The 19,939-nt window shown below is 36.7% G+C and overlaps 1 protein-coding gene across 3 annotated transcripts in view; it reads left to right on the top strand.

Moving 5' to 3' along the window:
• Positions 1 to 19,939, top strand: part of GABRA2 (gamma-aminobutyric acid type A receptor subunit alpha2) — a 147,163-nt gene that overhangs the window by 120,198 nt on the left and 7,026 nt on the right. For 2 of the 3 annotated variants that reach the window (XM_024993019.2, NM_174541.2), the window contains 1 exon segment: positions 5,864 to 6,066. In XM_024993019.2, the coding sequence (XP_024848787.1) occupies positions 5,864 to 6,066 (203 nt within the window). 3 annotated transcript variants of the gene reach the window in all.

Genomic DNA, 19,939 nt, shown 5'->3' with positions numbered 1-19,939 from the left:
ATACCACTGAAAGCCTTTACAGACAAATATTTTAGCTGCCTGTGCCAGAAGCAATGGAAAACTTTTGGATCAAACAATGGGCTAACCAAAAAATTTAAGAGGAAAAGCTGGGGAATCAATTGTACATAAGTGATTTGAAACACACTGACGTATTTCTTAGAATCTAGAAGGCCACATGGATACACAGTTATGTGAATACCCAAAAATGACTGAGGAAGCCCAAAGCACTCCCCTCTCATTGACCTCGAGCCTCTATACAAGCAGGAAGTGGATGCTAAGGCAGAGTTGTCAACTGTGTGGCTGAATGTTGAAGACATACCCAACCTGCATACATAATCACCTGACAAAGACAGATAAATTTATGCTTTCAAGGGTTTCAGAAAGTCTGTCCAATCATTAGATGGCCATTAGGCTAAGAAAACAGAGACTTCAGTGGTCCCAAATGGAAAGAGTACAGAATTTACAGAATTAGTTAAGAAAAGTCACTATGCAGAGTTCATAAATACAACATCACAATTGAAAAAGACCCTGGAAAGGGTAAGAATATAATTTTCAGAATTGCCACATCACAGTATTCAAAATGTCCAGTTTACAACAAAAATATAAGGTCTGCAAATTTTAAAAGTATATACCATTTAAAAAAATAAAAAGATTCATTAGAAACTGTACCTAAGGAAGCCCAAGTGTTGCAATAAATAAAGACTTTAAATAAGCTACATTAGATAAAATAGAACAGCTAAAGGAAACCATGTCTAAAGAATGAAAGTGTACTAATGATGCCTCATCAAACATAGAATATCAAATCAATAGAAATTATAAAAAGTAAACAAGTAGAAATTCAGCAATTCTAAAGTACCATAACTGAAAAGAAAAATTTACTAGAGGAGCTTAATAGTAGATTTATGCAATAAGAAGAAAGAATCAGTGAACTCAGAGATAAGTCAGTTAAGATTCTTAAGTATGGGAAACAGGGAGTTAAAAAAAAATGAGGAAAAATAATGAGTGCCTAAGACGGAGGAGTCTGGTAGGCTGCAGTCCATGGGGTCGCTAAGAGTCGGACACGACTGAGCTACTTCACTTTCACTTTTTACTTTCATGCATTGGAGAAGGAAATGGCAACCCACTCCAGTATTCTTGCCTGGAGAATCCCAGGGACAGAGGAGCCTAATGGGCTGCCGTCTATGGGGTTGCACAGAGTCGGACACGACTGAAGCGACTTAGCAGCAGCAGCAGCAGCAGCAAGACAGTTTTGGCATATTATCAAGCATGTCTATATATGTACAGTGGTAGTCACAGAAGGAGAGAAGAGGGATAAAGGGATTAAAATATTTGAAAAACAGTGGTCAAAATTTTTCAGCTTTAATGAAAAACACAAATCAACTCATTCAAGAAGCTCAACAATCCAGACAAATCACAAGAGGAAAAAATTCCCTGCAGATCAATCTCTCTTATGAATATAGATTCAAATGTCCTCAACAGGAAACTAACAAACTGAAACCAGTGACATATAAAAAGGATTGCACACTTGTGACCAAGTGTGATTTACCTCAGGAAAGTAAGGTTGGTTAAACATACAGAAATCAATCAATGTAATAATCCCAAATAGATTTATGGAATATGGAAAAAAATACACCATCATCTCAATAGACTCTGCAAAACATAAAACATCCTTTCATGTTAAAAAAAACGTCAGTGAACTAGCCCTAGAAAAGGACCTCTTTAATCCAATAAAGAGGATATTTAGAGGTGAAAGATTAAAACTTTAGTTCTAACATCAGGAGCAAGACAAGGATGTCTGCATTCACCAATTCTATTCAACATCATACTACAGGCATTAGCCAGGGAAGTTAGGCAAGAAAAACAAATAAAAGGCATCCAATTTGGAAAGGAAGAAATAAAACTCTATATGCAGTTGCATATTCTTATATATAGAAAACTTTTAATAAACCACATAAAAACTATTAGAGATAATGTTGTCAGGAAAATGTCAGGTAGAAGATCAATACACACAAAAAAATCAGCTTTGTTTCTATATACTAGCAATGAATAATCTAAAATGGAAATAAAGGTATTTCTATTTACATAACAGCCCAAAGAAGAAAATATCTATAAATAAATTTAAGTTTAAAGGTGAAAAACTTATAAACTGAAAATTACAAAATGTTGCTGAAAGGAATTGAAGTTCGAAATACACGGAGATGACATATGTATGTCCAATTAGAATGGATAGATATGTCACATTTGGGGATTAGAAGATTTATTATAGTTAATATGGCAATATTTCCCCAAACAAGGAATTTAATGCAATATCTACCAAAACTCCAAGGACATTTTTTGAAAAAATGAGCAAACTGACCATAAAATCATAGGGAAGTATAAGGGACCCTGAATAGCTAAAATAATCTTGAAAAGGAATAAGAAATTTGGAGGACTCATGCTTTCCAATTTCAACACTTACCCTAAAGCTATGTTATGAAAACTGTGAATTTTGTGTAAGGACAGACATGTAGATGAATGGAATAGAATTGAAAGTCCAGTATATATATGGCTGAATCCCTTCACTGTTCACCAGAGACTACCACAACATTGTAAATGGCTATCAGTTCAGTTCAGTCACTCAGTCGTGTCCGACTCTTTTGTGACCCCATGGACTGCACCACCCCAGACTTCCCTGTCCATCGTCAACTCCCGGAGCTTACTCAAACTTATGTCCATTGAGTCAGTAATGCCATCCAACCATCTCATCCTCTATTGTCCCCTTCTCCTCCCGCCTTCAATCTTTCCCAACATTAGGATCTTTCCTAATGTCAGTTCTTTGCATCAGATGGCCAAAGTATTGGAGTTTCAGCTTCAGCATCAGTCCTTCCAGTGAATATTCAGGACTGATTTCCTTTAGAATGGACTGGTAGGATATACCCCAGTATAAAATAAAAAGTTTCAAGTTTGAAAAAAAAGAAGAATTAAAAGTCTGGAAGTAAACCCATCTTTGATCAGTTGATTTCATCAACAGTGGTAAGATCATTTAATGGGGAAAGAAAAGTCTTTTCAACAAGTAGTGTTGGGACCACTGACTATCCATATGCAGAAGAATGGATCTGGACATCTACCATATACAAAAAATCACCTCAAAAAGGACCAAAGACCTAAATATAAGATCTAACACTATAAAACTCACAAGAAAATATAGGCTTAAATCTTTATGACCTCAGATTAGGCAACAATTTCTTAGATGTAGTACACCAGTTTGTAATCCCTAAAGAGAATTTCATTGACCCACATCATCTTCAGTGCCAGGATAATATCAGTCTTTCAAAGTTTTGCTAACATTTTGCTGGTCTATAAGGTACCATTTCATGCCAGTCAGAATGGCTGCAATCCAAAAGTCTACAAGCAATAAATGCTGGAGAGGGTGTGGAGAAAAGGGAACCCTCTTACACTGTTGGTGGGAATGCAAACTAGTACAGCCACTATGGAGAACAGTGTGGAGATTCCTTAAAAAACTGGAAATAGAACTGCCTTATGACCCAGCAATCCCACTGCTGCGCATACACACCGAGGAAACCAGAATTGAAAGAGACATGTGTACCCCAATGTTCATCACAGCACTGTTTATAATAGCCAGGACATGGAAGCAACCTAGATGTCCATCAGCAGATGAATGGATAAGAAAGCAGTGGTACATATACACAATGGAGTATTACTCAGCCATTAAAAAGAATACATTTGAATCAGTTCTAATGAAGTGGATGAAACTGGAGCCTATTATACAGAGTGAAGTAAGCCAGAAAGAAAAACACCAATACAGTATACTAACGCATATATATGGAATTTAGAAAGATGGTAACAATAACCCTGAATATGAGACAGCAAAAGAGACACTGATGTATAAAACAGTCTTTTGGACTCTGTGGGAGAGGGAGAGGGTGGGATGATTTGGGATAATGGCATTGAAATACGTAAAATATCATATATGGAACGAGTTACCAGTCCAGGTTCGATGCATGATACTGGATGCTCAGGACTTGTGCACTGGGATGACCCAGAGGGATGGTATGGGGAGGGAGGAGGAAGGAGGATTCAGGATGGGGAACACATGTAAAAAAAAAAAAAATCTCATTATTGCTTTTTTCCCTTGACTGCTGATGAAGTTAAATTTATTTTCATGTCAGTTGCATTTATATATGTGTGTGTGCATGGGAGGATAGGTTGTTGTTTGTATGTGTGGGTATAACTGTCTTGTATTCTATTTAATTATTGTACTGTACCAAATTCTCAAAAGCAGACACCATCTAAAATCTTTCACAGTTTGTTGCATGTTAACACAATATATTTCTTAAATGTGTTTTATAATATTGACTCAGCAGCAGGTGAGCTAAATTTATTTTTACCTAAATTTATCTTTCTACCTTTCATTCTTACTACTACCATCATATTCCCAAATTCATTCATTCATAATTAAATAGAATTATTGCTATTATGAATTGTTAACTCTATGGTGGGAAAAAATCTGTTTTATTTATCCTAAGGGAAATATAAAAGAATAAAATATAAAATATAAAAGAATTTCATTATATGAATGAACATTTCACCAACATTTTGATTCTTTTAATTTAATATATCCTCTGTGTACATAATTGGGCTTCCCAGGTGGCACTAGTGGTAAAGAACCCTCCTGTCAGTGCAGAAGACGTAAGAGACATGGGTTTGATCTCTGAGTTGGAAAGATGCCCTGGAGAAGGGCATGGCAACCCACTCCAGTATTCTTGCCTGGACAATCCCATGGACGGAGGAGCCTTGCAGGCTACAGTCCATGAGGTCACAAGGAGTCAGACACGAATGAAGAGACTTATCATGCATGCATGCATGTACATAATTAATCCTCTCTTGAATCTCTGATAAAGCAGGTAACTGTAGACATTTTGACTGATGTTGTGACTGTCTTCTGAGTTATTGCTTTCTTTTTACTTAACCATTGTGATTTCCCCGAACGACATTCTTTAAAACAACGGAGGTATAAACTACTCCTTAAAATTAGTGGTTAATATTTTATAAGGTATAGCATTTAGTTGCTTGTTTTATTTTTCTGTAGATTCTGAGAAAGAAAAGTGAAAAGTGAACTCACTCAGTTGTGTCTGACTCTTTGCGACCCCATGGACTGTAGCCTACCAGGCTCCTCCGTCCATGGGATTCTCCAGACAAGAGTACTGGAGTGGGGTGCCATTTCCTTCCCCAGGGGATCTCCCCGACTCAGGGATCAAACCCGGGTCTCCTGCATTTCAGGCAGACGCTTTAACCTCTGAGCCACCAGGGAAGCCAAAGCTTCATTATTAAAGAAATTCCATCCTCACAATACTAGCCAGTCTAGAAAATTTCATACTTAGCCTAGCTATACTTAGAATGAAGAACTTCTTAATCATAGTTCTGTTGTGATCACTAGTGTGGATGACCGGTCCATTGCTTAGAATGAGTCAAATAAATGATGAACAAATTAATGTGAAGCTTTGTGAAGGATTTTTTAAATTAATGTTAATGGGAAATGGGTCAATTTCAAGTACCTGCTTTCCTCATCAGAAATTCTACTTCAGTTTCACCAGTCTTTCTAACCTCAATGGTACTTAAGCAGAAAAGGAGATTCATACAAACAAAAATGAGAAAGCAAAGCATTTCAGAGTCATCACTTCAAAAAAGTGTAATAACCATTTATGATAATTAACTTTGCAGTATTTGCTTTCAGAAGACTTTTGTTTGTTTGCTTTTCTAGTCACTAAAGGTGGCAATGAAAGTACCTTTTGGGAAAAAAAAAATATTTCCAATGCTGTCGTACTGGTATTTGTTGATGTTTTTGCTTCCTATCTTTTTGCAGGAGTAACAACTGTTCTAACAATGACAACTCTAAGCATCAGTGCTCGGAATTCTCTCCCCAAAGTGGCTTATGCAACTGCCATGGACTGGTTTATTGCTGTTTGCTATGCATTTGTGTTCTCTGCCCTAATTGAATTTGCAACTGTTAATTACTTCACCAAAAGAGGATGGGCTTGGGATGGAAAGAGTGTAGTAAATGACAAGGTAAGTGAGAACTTCCTTCTAACTGTGATTAAGCGAATCCCTCAACCCATTTAGCTTGTAACAGATACTGTTCCTCAAATTTGACATTAAGAACATTCAAACATAAAGCTTTCTTTTAAAGTATGCTCTTGCCTGAAATTCTTTAGAAGTGCTGGTATTATTACTTTGTTAAAACCACTTCCTAGCATCAGTTGAGCTCTGACAGTGTGTCAAGCACTTGCTAAGTTTTCTACATATGCTCTCTCATATAATCTTTACTACTTTATAACTAGGATCTCTTTTTAATTCTCTCTCTTTTTTTATGGGACTTCCCTGGTAGCTCAGCCGGTAAAGCGTCTGCCTACAACACGGGAGACCTGAGTTTGATCCCTGGGTTGGGAAGATCCCCTGGAGAAGGAAATGGCAACCCACTCCAGTATTCATGCCTGGAAAATCCCATGGACCAAGGAGCCTGGTGGGCTACAGTCCATTGGGTCTCAAAGAGTCGGACACGACTGAGCGACTTCACTCACTCACTCACTCATTTTTTATGAAGAAGGTATAGTTTAGTGAAGTTACTTACTTGCCCAAGTTCACACAAGTTAATGTTTACTTAAACCCAGATCTGCCTGACCATTAAGTTCATGCCTTTAACCACACCACTTTCCAGTAAAAAGATTCGGAAAAGAAAAGTGGGCATTAATTTTACCAATTATAGAATCTCAGGCCCTATCAGTTGGCTGAGTTACTCCAGAGTTACTCTTCAGAGATGGGGGTATCATCTTTGTTGCTTGGATGTAAAAAAACTCGCGGGATTGTAATCGCTCCCATGTTGTATTGAATAAGTAAGTAGGTAGGAATGCCTAGACATTTTCAGTTGCTCATTTATTCCACAAGAGAAAAAATATTTATCTTTAAGATTAACTTCTTTGGGAATTATTGATGCCTATTTTTCGGTTTCAGGTACTGAAGGAAGTGTGAGTTTTGTGCAGATAAATAGCTATTTCCTTTCTCAATCTGCCTTAAGAGGAGCCTTTGTATATCTGCCTTAAGAGGAGCCTTTGTATACATCACAATGAGATATAAAGTTTCCTCAATAATAATAAAAAGTTCTACTTGGAGGGTTTCTTTTCTACAAAGTATCTACCTGAATACCCTTCCATTAAGTTTGGAACAACATACTTGCTGATTTTCCTTTTCAGTTATTTGAACATAATTTTTTTCTAATTTATATGATTATATTGACATTGATATTATAGTCTTTTCCCTTAACTTTGTAAACTGTAAAATTTTAACAAGTGCTGATTTATTTCATTTTATAAACTATATTTTGTATACTAATAGTCAGTGAGTAAATATTAAAGAAAATCTGATTAATATTCTATGCTTAACTTTTAGGTTATTTCAACATTCCCATCACATTTTACTGTTGATTTATGTTTTCATTCCCCATATAGTATACTGCTTTTTCATTGCTATCTATGCAGTTACTTCTTTTAAGTTATATAAGTTACACATGCACTTTCATACTAACATTTTTTGAAGATAAAATGCTTTGCAAATACATCACAGAAGATAAATAGTGGTTTGTGATGTAAATCTATATAGAAATATATTGATATTTTATTTTTAATGCATTGAGGTGCCAATCAAATTGACACTGTGATTTGGCATATCAAAAAATATGCCTTCTCAACCCCTGAACTTGGAAAATACAAGTACCTATAAATGCAAAAAAAAAAACAAAACAGATTCCTGATAATGCATTTTAAAAGCAATAATCTGACAGAGACAAATACTAGATTTAAGTCTATCCACGTATCAGATCACATATAGTGCAGATAAATCTTGGTTGAAATCATTTATGCGCCAACCTAATTTGCAAGAGAACAATTAACAAAATTTGATATTTCAGTTCTAAGTGTTTCAAGTTCAGTGGTTAAGTTAAAGGGAACATTACATCAGGCTCCTTGCTTGTTAACCACTTTTCCATAGCTGGAGTGCCAAACGCAGTGTCAGGCAATTAGTAGGCACTGCAGAAAGTTTTGTTGAATAAAAGAATAAATTGATTTTTGCTATTAAATCTGGCAGTGTAATAGCAATGACAAGACTTCTTTGCCTGCATGGAAGATCTTTTAATACTTTACAGTGGTAAATTTATCAGGGAGTACTCATCCATTTTCATGATTCAAATACATTTTGAGAGGTTTTTTTTTTTTTGCCTATTGGAAATAACCAGGTTCTTAAAACTAAAAGGATACATAGTGGAATGCCTCAAACTAGCACATCTGCCTTAAAAAAAAAAAAAAAATCATTGCAATTTACTTTGTTTTAGTTTTCCTTAGATTTAATTAAGTGGAAAACAGTTATTTTCCTGAAATACAAAGTTTTTATCCATAGGCCAAAATGGGATCCTTTTAGTTGAACCAGGCTGGAGGAAGTCCTCATTTTTGGAGTTAGTAAGCATGAGTAAATGCGCTTAATGATCTGTCAATCCAAAGCATATATAAAAAGTTATTTAAGGTTTGTTAACTGGCAAGTATTAATTTGTCTCATGAGGATAATCACTTGGAGATTCATATTAATATTGTATGTTTGAAAAAAGAAATATGTATTATCATACAGTTTATATGTAGATTGTGGTCTGATGATCTTTAAGGTTAGTTTTCACAAACAAATAAACTCACTTGCTTCATATTCAAGCTACATTTGAGCCCTCTGTTAGAAGACAAAGCCTATCTTGCTCTGTGATCTTGCACAAGATTGCACACTACTTTTTGCCTCAGGTGTGAAATTAGTTAACAAAACTTTATCTATCTAAAAATTTAGTGCAGGATCAAATAATTCAACTTCACATATTTATGCCTTTTCATATGTGAAAGTATCTATTTATTCAACTTCCCAAATTCTTCTGGAACCTTCTTCAAGACTAATTCTTCTACCTTATCTCTTGATTCCTTTTCCTCTTGTTCCTTTTTCAATACTAAACCATCGATTATTATTTTCTTTTCTTACTTCTTCAAAGCCATCTTCTCTTTTTCAACTGCTTCCTGTAAGTTTCTGATGATGCCTAATATACTTAATCTACCGTAAAGGCAAAAGCAAAACTCTCTCCAGATTCTATCACCCATTCCCCCATCCTCAGATTCCCCATTCTTCTTTTTCCATTCAAGCTTTTTGAAAGCATTGCTTGTAAAGTGTATGTTCTCCCTTTCAGTTTAATTTTCAGCTCACTGTAATCAAGTTATCTTTCTATTTATTGTCCTGTAGCTGAAGGATTCCAGTCTCTACATTTTCAAATCAGATAATTTTTCATTTTTCTTAAGGGATTCCCATTGAACTCATTGAATACTGTTAAACTCCAAGACTCCATTTCAGGTCCAAGTCAGCAACTTTTTCTCTTCTGTCAGGCCTTTAAAACAGGGCTTAGAATATCACCTTCCTTCCTTAAATCTTGACAGCTGCCACTATTCATTCTATTCTTTGAGATTCTTTCCCTAAGTGTGGAGTATGTCCAGTCTACCTAGCATTTGCTCTTGTTTATCCCCAAAGACAGTCATTTAAATGTATTTTTTTGTTCTTGCTATTACTATGTGATTCTTGTTTTAAGGATTTTACTGAAAATATTTGTAGGAATGTTAGCCACACTATGCATTGTCTACTGTTTATTATCTCTAAATAGATAAAACCTACTCATCCTCAGCACAAATACCAGTGTGAAGTGAAGTGAAAATTGTTAGTCGTGTCCAACTCTTTGCAGCCCCATGGACTGTACTGTCCATGGAATTCTCCAGGCCAGAATACTGGAGTGGATAGCCATTCCCTTCCCTAGGGGATCTTCCCAACCCAGGGATCTAACCCGGGTCTCCTGCTTTGCAGGCAGATTCTTTACCAGCTGAGCCACAACAGAAGCTCATGAGAACTGGAATGGATAGCCTATCTCTTCTCCAGGGCATCTTCCTGACTCAGGAATCAAACTGGGGTCTCCTGCACTGCAGGCAGATTCTTTACCAACTGAGCTATCAGGGAAGCCCAGTCCTCAGGAAATTTCTGAATACTTGCTCCCCTGACCCCTGAAAAATTAGATCATTTTATAAGTATGTATAGTATCCTGCTCTTTTGCATTTCATTCTTTATTAGAGCTTACAATTGCATGCTTAAGTCTTAGCTCCTTCACTGTTCATGGTAACAATGACCACATTTATTTTAATAAATCATTTATCTTTGGCCCTTTGTACAGGGCTTACTATACATATTCGTTTTCAATAAATGTGGTATAATTAAGTAAGCATAACCAAAGCATAACCACAGCGCACCCCTTTATCTTACCTTCCACAGTTATTATACCTTTCTTTTAACTTCCAGGTTCATATATCCAACAGGCACCCATGTTCTACATGAACATGATTTGTCAATCTTTGCATATCTATTTTAAAAGATGAAAGAAACAGCAAGCAACCAAAAAATAAAATGTCCTAAGTGCCTATTTTTTCATATGTATCTCAGTTCATGGCAAAACCTAGTTTCACATACCGACAACTTGAAAGCATCCCTTGAGATCTAACCAGCTGTAAATGTCCATTTTCCTATGTGTATGTCCACAGGCCATGTCCTTACCACCTTTCATTATTTTCAGTCTGTTTATTCCTCATTATCTCTAATCATGTCTCCTTTTAATCCATTCTGTACAGTAGTTCCAGTGGTATCTTTCTAAGACAGAAATATGATCATTTATTTTTTAGCTCTTTAATGAATTGCTGAAAGCAATTTTTCAAGCGTCTCAGCTAATATGGCCCAAATATATAGCTTTCTGATACATTTGTTTACGTCATGAATGATAAGAAAGTATTTTGCTGTTTATTGTGCACTTACCACTACGTGCCTGGGAATATCGCTGTGTCAAAATGAGGAATGTAAGATTCATCAAGTAAAGTTACTTGCTCAAGATCACACATCTAATAAATGGTGAATCCAGGATTGAACAGATCTGAAGTCCATGCTCATATTCTTCCTCTAGCCATTAAAAACATCCCCAACTATCCATGCCTCTTCCCATCTCCATGACATTAGATATGTTGATCCCTCTTGCTAAAATGCCCTCTCCTTTCTTTCCTAACTGATGAACTACTTATTCCCTAAGACCTATCCAATTGTACGTAATTGCCACCACCATTATGCTTTTATAGTACTTGCCACAAATTCCTTTTATGTAACCTCATTACATTATACTTTTATTATAAACAAAGCTAACAGTAAGTTATATGGTATAGAGGAGAATGGTTTTATTCTCCTCTTATTCATTATTTCTTTGCTAATACCTAACATAGTGTTTAGCATATAGCTCTTTGAATTAAATTTTAAAATATACCTTTACTCTCTTAAAACTGTGTTTTCTTCTAAATATGAGTCAGTGGTTTTACACTGGCCAAGAAAAACATATTCTTTGGAAATACACTACATATTAAATTACTGAAAACACAGACATAACACCATAATATCCAAATTAACATGAACTGTGCCATTATTTTGGGATTCACTCCATGGTAATCACATTGCATCACATTTTAAGTGTTTTTATTCATCTATTTGTATTTTTTAAGATCCTTCTTTGTTCCAAAAGCATTTCAGACAGTCTATCAAAAGAATGTATGTACTTAAATTATTATAATATTATATAAATAGAAGTAGAAAATCAGGATGAAGGAAAATAGACTGCAAATATGTCCACCATTTGGGCCAGAGTATTAACTGTAGTCCATATCTGTGCTGTGTGCTGTACTTAGTCACTCAGTCGTGTCCCACTCTTTGCAACCCCATGGACTGTAGCCTGCCAGGCTCCTCTGTCCATGGGGATTCTCCAGGCCAGAATACAGGAGTGGGTAAGCCTATCCCTTCTTCACGGGAACTTCTTGACCCAGGAATTGAATCAGGGTCTCCTGCATTGCAGGCAGGTTCTTTACCAGCTGAGCTACCCAGTAAGCCCAGTCCATAGCTAGAATAGCTAAGATTCAAATTCTAAGCTTCTTGGCTGTGAGAATGAACCATAGGGGGAAGCTTATTTCCCTTCAACCAAAAAATGGAAGTATAAATTTCCTCAGGAAAAAAAAATCCTATACTGAATTCTCTTTTTTAATCAATATAATATGGGTTTTATATTAGAAAAGGGCTTCCATTATAGCTCAGTTGTAAATAATCTGCCTGCAATGCAGGAGACCAGGGTTCAATCCTTGGTCAGGAAGATCCCCTGGAGAAGGAAATGGCAACCCACTCCAGTATTCTTGCCTGGAGAATCCCACGGACTGAGGAGCCTGGCAGACTACAGTCCATGGGGTTGCAAGAGTCGGACACGACTTAGCAAATAATCCAACACTATATAGAAAAAGTTGGGTGCTATTGCAATAATGTCAGCATTTTCCCAATAAATGCAGTAATTAATTTCATATTGATGTTTCTTGTAGTCCCCTTCAATAAAAGCTGAAGGCATTACATTAACTTACAACTCAGTGAAGGCAATTCTTCAAGGAGCTAAGCTAATATGGTCCAAGTATATAGCTTTCTTATGGCACCATTTTATCCAAGGAAAGACTTTAGAGTACTTAGAGAAGTGGATGGACTGTATAACCTTCAAACAATCTTCTGTAAGTATCACTTTTCTTAGGATGGTTAGCAGACAATTAACAATACCATTATCTAATTAGGGAGCATGTTGTTTTTTTTACAAATAATGGGCTTTCTAGTAGCCGCAATGACTGTAAAAAAGCAACATTGTATATAGGAAGAGCATAGAGTTGCCACTTTGGAAACAGGGGGTTTTCTCCAAAGACTATTGTATTTAGTGTTATATTTATGAGAGCTCTATTTCCTTATGCTAAGGGACACTCCCTGAGATTCTTTCCAACTCTGAAACGGTGATTGCTATTTTCATTTATATGTAGGTCATTTCAGTACTAAGTGTCTACATTTTAGCTAAAGTGTTTACTCAATTTACTAATGCATCATTTTATCTAATACTCTAAGAAAACCCAGATTGATTTGCCACAATGGTGTAAGACAGTTTGATTTTTATAATTGGGAGTTTCCCAGACTGAACTTAACCTCAGGATATTCTGATTCTTATAAAACATCCTTTAAAAAATAGAAAGTTTAATAGTATGTATTATAATTCCTTCTCATTCCACTTAAGTAACAGCATCAACAGATCTATAGCAGCATAATTTTCTTTTTTCCGTGGATAATGTATAAAAATAAGTCATTTACTGCTTTAGTATATAACCATATTTTCCTGCTTCTCTTTTATATGTCTCAACCGCAAGTAAAACAATTTCCACACATATGTGGAAATTCCAGAGTGTTATTTTTCAATTGAGCTTATTTTATTATTTCCTACTCTTCTACATCTATAGATGGTGCAATTGAGGACTTTAGGGATAATTAGATAATATAATTGTAGAACACACTATTAGAATCCATTTCTGTCAACCTAATAAATACTTATTGTACTCTACAAAATATATGGTTATATGCATTATATATACTTATATATATCATTCCAGTAGATGTCATTCATTATCATGAAGCAAACATTTTTTTAAGCTTGATCTGTGCTAGGAACTTGCTAGAAGCTCTGCATTGCCCAATCTCTGCCTTCAAGGAGCTTATAAGCTTTTACAAGGAGTAAAAGAGGAAAAGAAGTGAAAAAGTTTTGTGTGCCACTACAGAGACAAGCACTGAGGTGTGTGGAAGCACATGCAAGGGGCGCTTGTTCAGTAGGTTATTATGTCCCAATAGACATGATTCTGAGCTGAGTCAGTATAAAACAGATCCTACTAGGGGACTGGTGTGGCTTGATTAGCAGCTGCTAGCTCAATTGTGGTATCATTCACCGGTTAGGAAATACAGTTCAGGGTATCATTCACAGATAGGAGGATGTACAGGATTAGGTTGGGAGTGAAAGTAACCTGATTTCATTTCTGGATATTTTATGTCTTAAGTAAAGTGGCATATATAGGTGGAGAAGTCTAGTGAAATATAATGGGTAAGAATTCTGGTGAGATAATTCAATCATCTCTGTATTGGTGGCAAAATGAATTAAGTCACTTAAAATTAACAGAAATGAGCAGTGCCAAATTGCCTTCATTTCCCTCATCCTGCTTCCATTTGGTTTTATTCTTCAGACTTAACTTTATTTTCTTTACTTATATTTTCAGCCATATCTTGCCTTATTCATCAAAATGTATAGGTGACTTACCTAAGAACCTTAGAGTAGACATATGGAATTAGTAAAATTAGTCTGTAAGCAATTAGATAGTATGAGCTATCAGGGCTCACCTAGTTCTCAAAAGAAACAAAACTTTTTAATCTAGGGACACAAGCTTTAAAAATATATCTCATGGCAGTGAGTATTTTCATATAACAGTAGAATTCATTGCCCTATTTCTTTTCAAGGGTCTCAGGCTTTTAGCATAAGTCAAGGGTTGAAATAAATAAAGTAAAATTGGTGTGTGGGGTCAAAATGACGTGGCCCAAGTAGTTAGCATGCTGATCATCTGGCTTGATCAGAGGTTTGCCTGATATTCAAAGAAGACTTCATAGCATGATGTCTATAAACTTGATTCTTTTAAATAGAAGTTAGAAAATCCCATGGACAGAGAAGCCTGGTGCAGGCTACCATCCACGGGGTCGCAAAGAGTCGGACACGACTGAAGGATTTCACTTTCACTTAGTAATGAAAAGGACAAAGTAATATCTGCTAGTAATGGCCTAGAGTATGGATATTCTTTGATACTATTACTGGCAGATCTGTGTCTTACAAATAACAGTAATAGAACATATTATGTGGACTTAATCTATGTACTCTGCTTTAGAAGATCTTAGAATTAAGTTGGGCTTCAGATGGTACTACTGGTAAAGAACACACCTGCCAATGTAGGGGACATAGAGGCATGGATTTGATCCCTGGGTCAGGAAATTCCCTGAAGGACATGGCAACCCACTCCAGTATTCTTGCCTGGAGAATCCCCGTGGACAAAGGAGCTGGGGGCTACAGTCCATAGTGTTGCAAAGAATTGGATGTGACTGAAGCAACTTATCTTGCATGGAGAATTAAGTTACGAATTAGTAGAAGTCAGCTATGATTTTAACAGTTGTTTTTTTTTTTTTTCCTATACCCATGTTTTAAAATTTAAATCTGTGGGAACAATCTGCTTTAAGACAGATTTGTGGTAATCATTTTCAAATGTAGTCAAGGGAAGTTATTATATCCTTGAAAACAAGATCTTGTAAGAGTCTGATTTAGAAAGGCTTTACAGAGCTGTGGCTAGGAATAGATGTTTAGCCCTGTGAGGTGCCCTGACCTTCATTCAGTAAATTGGTATGAAATTATAGGTGCCAGCTACTGAGTTTCAACTAGAAATAGTACTCATGGCTGTTGTACTTTCCTTGCTACTGGGTTTGAAAACACTCAAGTTTCCAAGTTCCAAGGGAACATTTTGAAGCCAAAACCCATCATCTTTTTGAGCTCTTGAGTCTACCTCTGAAGTTTATACTGATATTCAGAAATTGGAGCTATACTTTGAACAGTGAAGAGAAAGTATGATGAAATTCTGTCCTTTGGAATGATAAGAAAAGTTTTGAACATATGTTAGAATGATTTTTAACACTGCTTATTTTAATGTCCAGTACTGGTTGGGATGAAATAAAGAACATCAACATACAGATATAAAAAACTGATACTAGGCTGATATAGACTAGGACAGCCCGTATGGGTTGTTATAGCTGATGTCCATTCAGACTGGTCAGAGTATCTGTTTTGATTTGTTGATGCTTCTGCTCTAGAGTTTCTTAAATATTTTTAGTGTTTCCTGTGTATTTATGTACAATTGAAGGGAATTCAAGTGGGAGGCAGGAATGGTATTGGTAAGAGTTAGTACAGTTTCTGACATGACTGAGCGACTTCACTTTCACATTTCACTTTCATGCATTGGAGAAGGAAATGGTAACCCACTCCAATATTCTTGCCTGGAATCCCAGGGACGGGGGAGCCTGGTGAGCTGCCATCTAGGGGGTCACACAGAGTCGGACACAACTAAAGCGACTTAGCAGCAACAGCAGTACAGTTTCTATCTATAGATTCCTCTTGCTGCTGCTGCTGCTGCTGCTAAGTCGCTTCAGTTGTGTCTGACTCTGTGTGACCCCATAGACAGCAGCCCACCAGGCTCTGCCATCCCTGGGATTCTCCAGGCAAGAACACTGGAGTGGCTTGCCATTTCCTTCTCCATTGCGTTAAAGTGAAAAGTGAAGTTGCTCAGTCGCAACCGACTCGTGGCGACCCCGTGGACTGTAGCCCACCAGGCTCCTCCATCCATGGGATTTTCTAGGCAAGAGTACTGGAGTGGCTTGCCATTGCCTTCTCCAATAGATTCCTCTTACAACAAAGGATATTTTACATTTTATGTTTTTGTTGTATAAATGACTAACCCTATACCATAACTCCTGACCCAACTTGAACATCTCTCTTCCACAAAATCATCTTTGTTGTTGTTGAGTTGCTAAGTCATGTCATGTTGCTGTCTCATGGACTGTAGCTCACCAGGCTCCACTGGGATTTCCTAGGCAAAAATAGTGGAATGGGTTGCCATTTTCCTCTCCAGAGGATATTCCCAACCCAGGGGTCGAACTCAAGACTCCTGCATTGCAGGCAGATCTTTACCACTGAGCCACCTGGAAAGCCCATAACCAGCACTCCACTCCACTAAATGGTTATGGTTTTCAATGTAATTCAAATGCACATTAGTGAATTTGATCCTCACAACAGTTCAGTATGGCTTTGGTATAATTATCTCTCTTTTAAAACTAGAAGCTGAAGCAAGGAGAGTTTAAAAAACATTCCCAAGGTCCAAATTCTCTATAACTGCAATTAGATGTCATTTTAAGTGATACCGAGGTATAATTGCAATAATATAAACACTATATGTTAGAACTTTATGGGTTAAAGTCTTTTAGAATACTGACCTAGTGATATAAACTCCAGTTGAAATATTTTGAGAAGCACTGCCAGGGCTCACATAGCTTCCCCAAAGATAAAGTCACATATCGGACTGTTGAAAGCAGAGGCTTGGAAGCCACACACATTTAAGTTTGTGTACTTTTTCAGTCACTTGTTAGACAGGAGACCTGGTCCTGTCATAAAGCCTCTTTAGCTTCCATTTCTGATTGTGTAACTTGGAGTTACAATATAGAACTTGTTTCTTAGCCAGTAGTGAATTTTGTCACCAATGACATGTTAGGCTTAACGCTCAACCTGACATATCCTAGTGCTCGTAAGCTGTTAGTTATCTTTACTGCAGGTATATGCTTTCCCATATGCAACATGGGAAAAGCTGTTTTATAACTTTCATAAAGCTACAAATGATAATCTCTCAGCCTTTTTCTTTTATGCTCCTAGCAAGTCTGGGAGAATGCCTTATCAGCAAGGGAGAGAGGTGAGGGAGAAACCAGATGACAGTGAAGAACAGGAAATGCAGGCCTGTTTACAGATCCTCCTGAAATTTCAGGGGCCTTTTTTAATTTCACTTGAACATTTTGAGGATTCTTATTCAAAATATTGATACTCGAAATTCTGTTGTAGGTCAGTTGGTGCTCTAAATCTGTTAATTTACACTATGTGGGGCTTCCCTGATATCTCAGTTGGTAAAGAATCCTCCTGCAATGCAGGAGACCCCAGTTCAATTCTTGGGTCAGGAAGATCCCTTGGAGAAGGGATAGGCTACTCACTCCAGTATTCTTGGGCTTCCCTTTGGTTCAGCTGGTAAAGAATCTGCCTGCAACGCAGGAGGCCTGGGTTCCATCCCTGGGTTGGGAAGATTCCCTGGAGATGGGAAAGGCTAACCACTCCAGTATTCTGGCCTAGAGAATTCCATGGACTGTATTGTCATGGAGTCAGACACGACTGAGTGACTTTCACTTTCTTATTCAAAATATTGATACTCTAAATTCTGTTCTAGTTCAATTGTTCTAGGTCAACTATGTACTATTTTGCTTAATTCATTGCTACCTCAAATTTGTTTGCATTCAGGTAACTAATAGTGTGTTTATATTAGTACAGAACTACAGTTACATAGTTTTTCAGGTTTTATTAAATAGTGTTATGTAATATTGAGTAAATATTTTCAGGTTTCATTAATTTGGCTATATGTTATGTGCCTACCTCATAGAAGGAATCAGGCTAAGGTTATGATGGTGAAAAAGACAGATACAGCACCAACTTTCATTGACCTTAGATTCTAATAAGAAGAGTGTCAATCAGATAATCACACAATTAAAGAAAGAATTTACTCATTTTGAAAAAATGCCATGATGGAAATAAACTGGGTGCTCTGAGAGAGTATCGATGGGGAGCAAGGATGGCCTTAGATAGAGTGGTTAGGGATCCTTTTGGAGGAAATAACATTTAAACCAAGACCATAATATGAGAGGAGACGGATCATAGGGAAAAATGGGATGGAGAAAAGCCATTCCAGGATGAGGAAGTAAAACCACTAGGTGGCGCTTCAGATGTTCTGGGGAGCTCCAGTTCTTTAAGTCTATGTACAGAAAGAATCCAGTGAGAGGCAGGGTGATAGATAAGAAGCGATTCATTAGAATAAGATGTTCATGAGACTTAAAAGTGGGCAGGTGAGAGGGTGCCATACCCCAGGGACTCAGTGGGCTACAGTTTTATAATCAAAGGAAGAGAGGGGAGGGGGTGAAGATCACCTTATTCTTCATTTTTTGAATAAACATGATATTTCCATCATTAGTTCCTCCTCCATGTCGGGAAGGGGAGTTTTCTTGTCCCTACATGGTCAAGCCTGGATTGTCATGGCACAATGGAAATGAGTAAAAAGGTGGCAACACATGCTAAAAATGGTAAATCATCTCAGGTTTTAGTATAATGTTACCCTTTCCTTATATTTTTGTTTTTAGTGTATGGAGAAGAGTGTGTCCCAGGAATCATTAATTTATTAAGCTCACTGGGCAGGATGTGGGTCTCATGCCAAAATTGTTTAATTGTTTGGGGGCATGTCTCATGCTTCTGTTGCTTGGTTTTATTGCTAAGCAAGCCTGGTTGGTTTTGTGGTTAAGCCAACCTGCTTTCTAGAAAGATCCTTAATTTGCAGGGGTCTCATACTTTTTTCTTTACTTACAATTCCTTTAGTGGGATTAACTATTTAATTACTTACTTTATCCCTGTCTTACTAGTAAATAGTAAATCCCTATTACTTACTTTATACTCACTATCAGAGGTAGCATAGCCAAAGGCACCAAGCAAAACGGTCCTCTGAATACAAGTGATTTCTATGAGACTGATGTATAATGAATTAAAAAAAGACACCATGGTAAGAAGTGTTGATTTCATTCTAAGTTCCATGAGATGGTCTCTTAAATGAGACTTAAGCTCAGAAATGACACCATCCATTTTAAGTCTTAAAAAATCCCCATGGGGGCTGTAATTTGACTAATTATCTCCCAACTGGGAAAGCACAAAGGAATGCTGTTTGGTCCTAGCAGGAGAAAACTGTGGCCCAGACCAGAGTGGGTGAGAATTGGACAGGGAAATTTAAGGAGAAACAGGATGTAGATGAGCTAGGCAGAAATCCAAATGTTTGTGTTTCATCTTCCTTTAATGTCTTTAGTATTTATTACACTACCATCTGTATATGGATACAATTTTCTACCATTGAGTAAAAGCATTCCTATATGATTTTGATATGAAGGGAAGATATCCTATTATGAAATTAAAGAAATTAAATTTTCAATGCAAAATTTGAGAGCATTCGCTGCAGATGATCATTCCTCTTGTTAAATTATTTCTATATTTCATTTATTCACTCACTCATTCATTCAATGAATATTT

This window comes from Bos taurus, chromosome 6 (assembly GCF_002263795.3).
Source record: "Bos taurus isolate L1 Dominette 01449 registration number 42190680 breed Hereford chromosome 6, ARS-UCD2.0, whole genome shotgun sequence".
In the NCBI taxonomy this organism is placed as follows: Eukaryota; Metazoa; Chordata; class Mammalia; order Artiodactyla; family Bovidae; genus Bos; species Bos taurus.
Note: the sequence above shows the minus strand (reverse complement) of the source record. Positions and strands in the feature narration are given on the sequence as shown.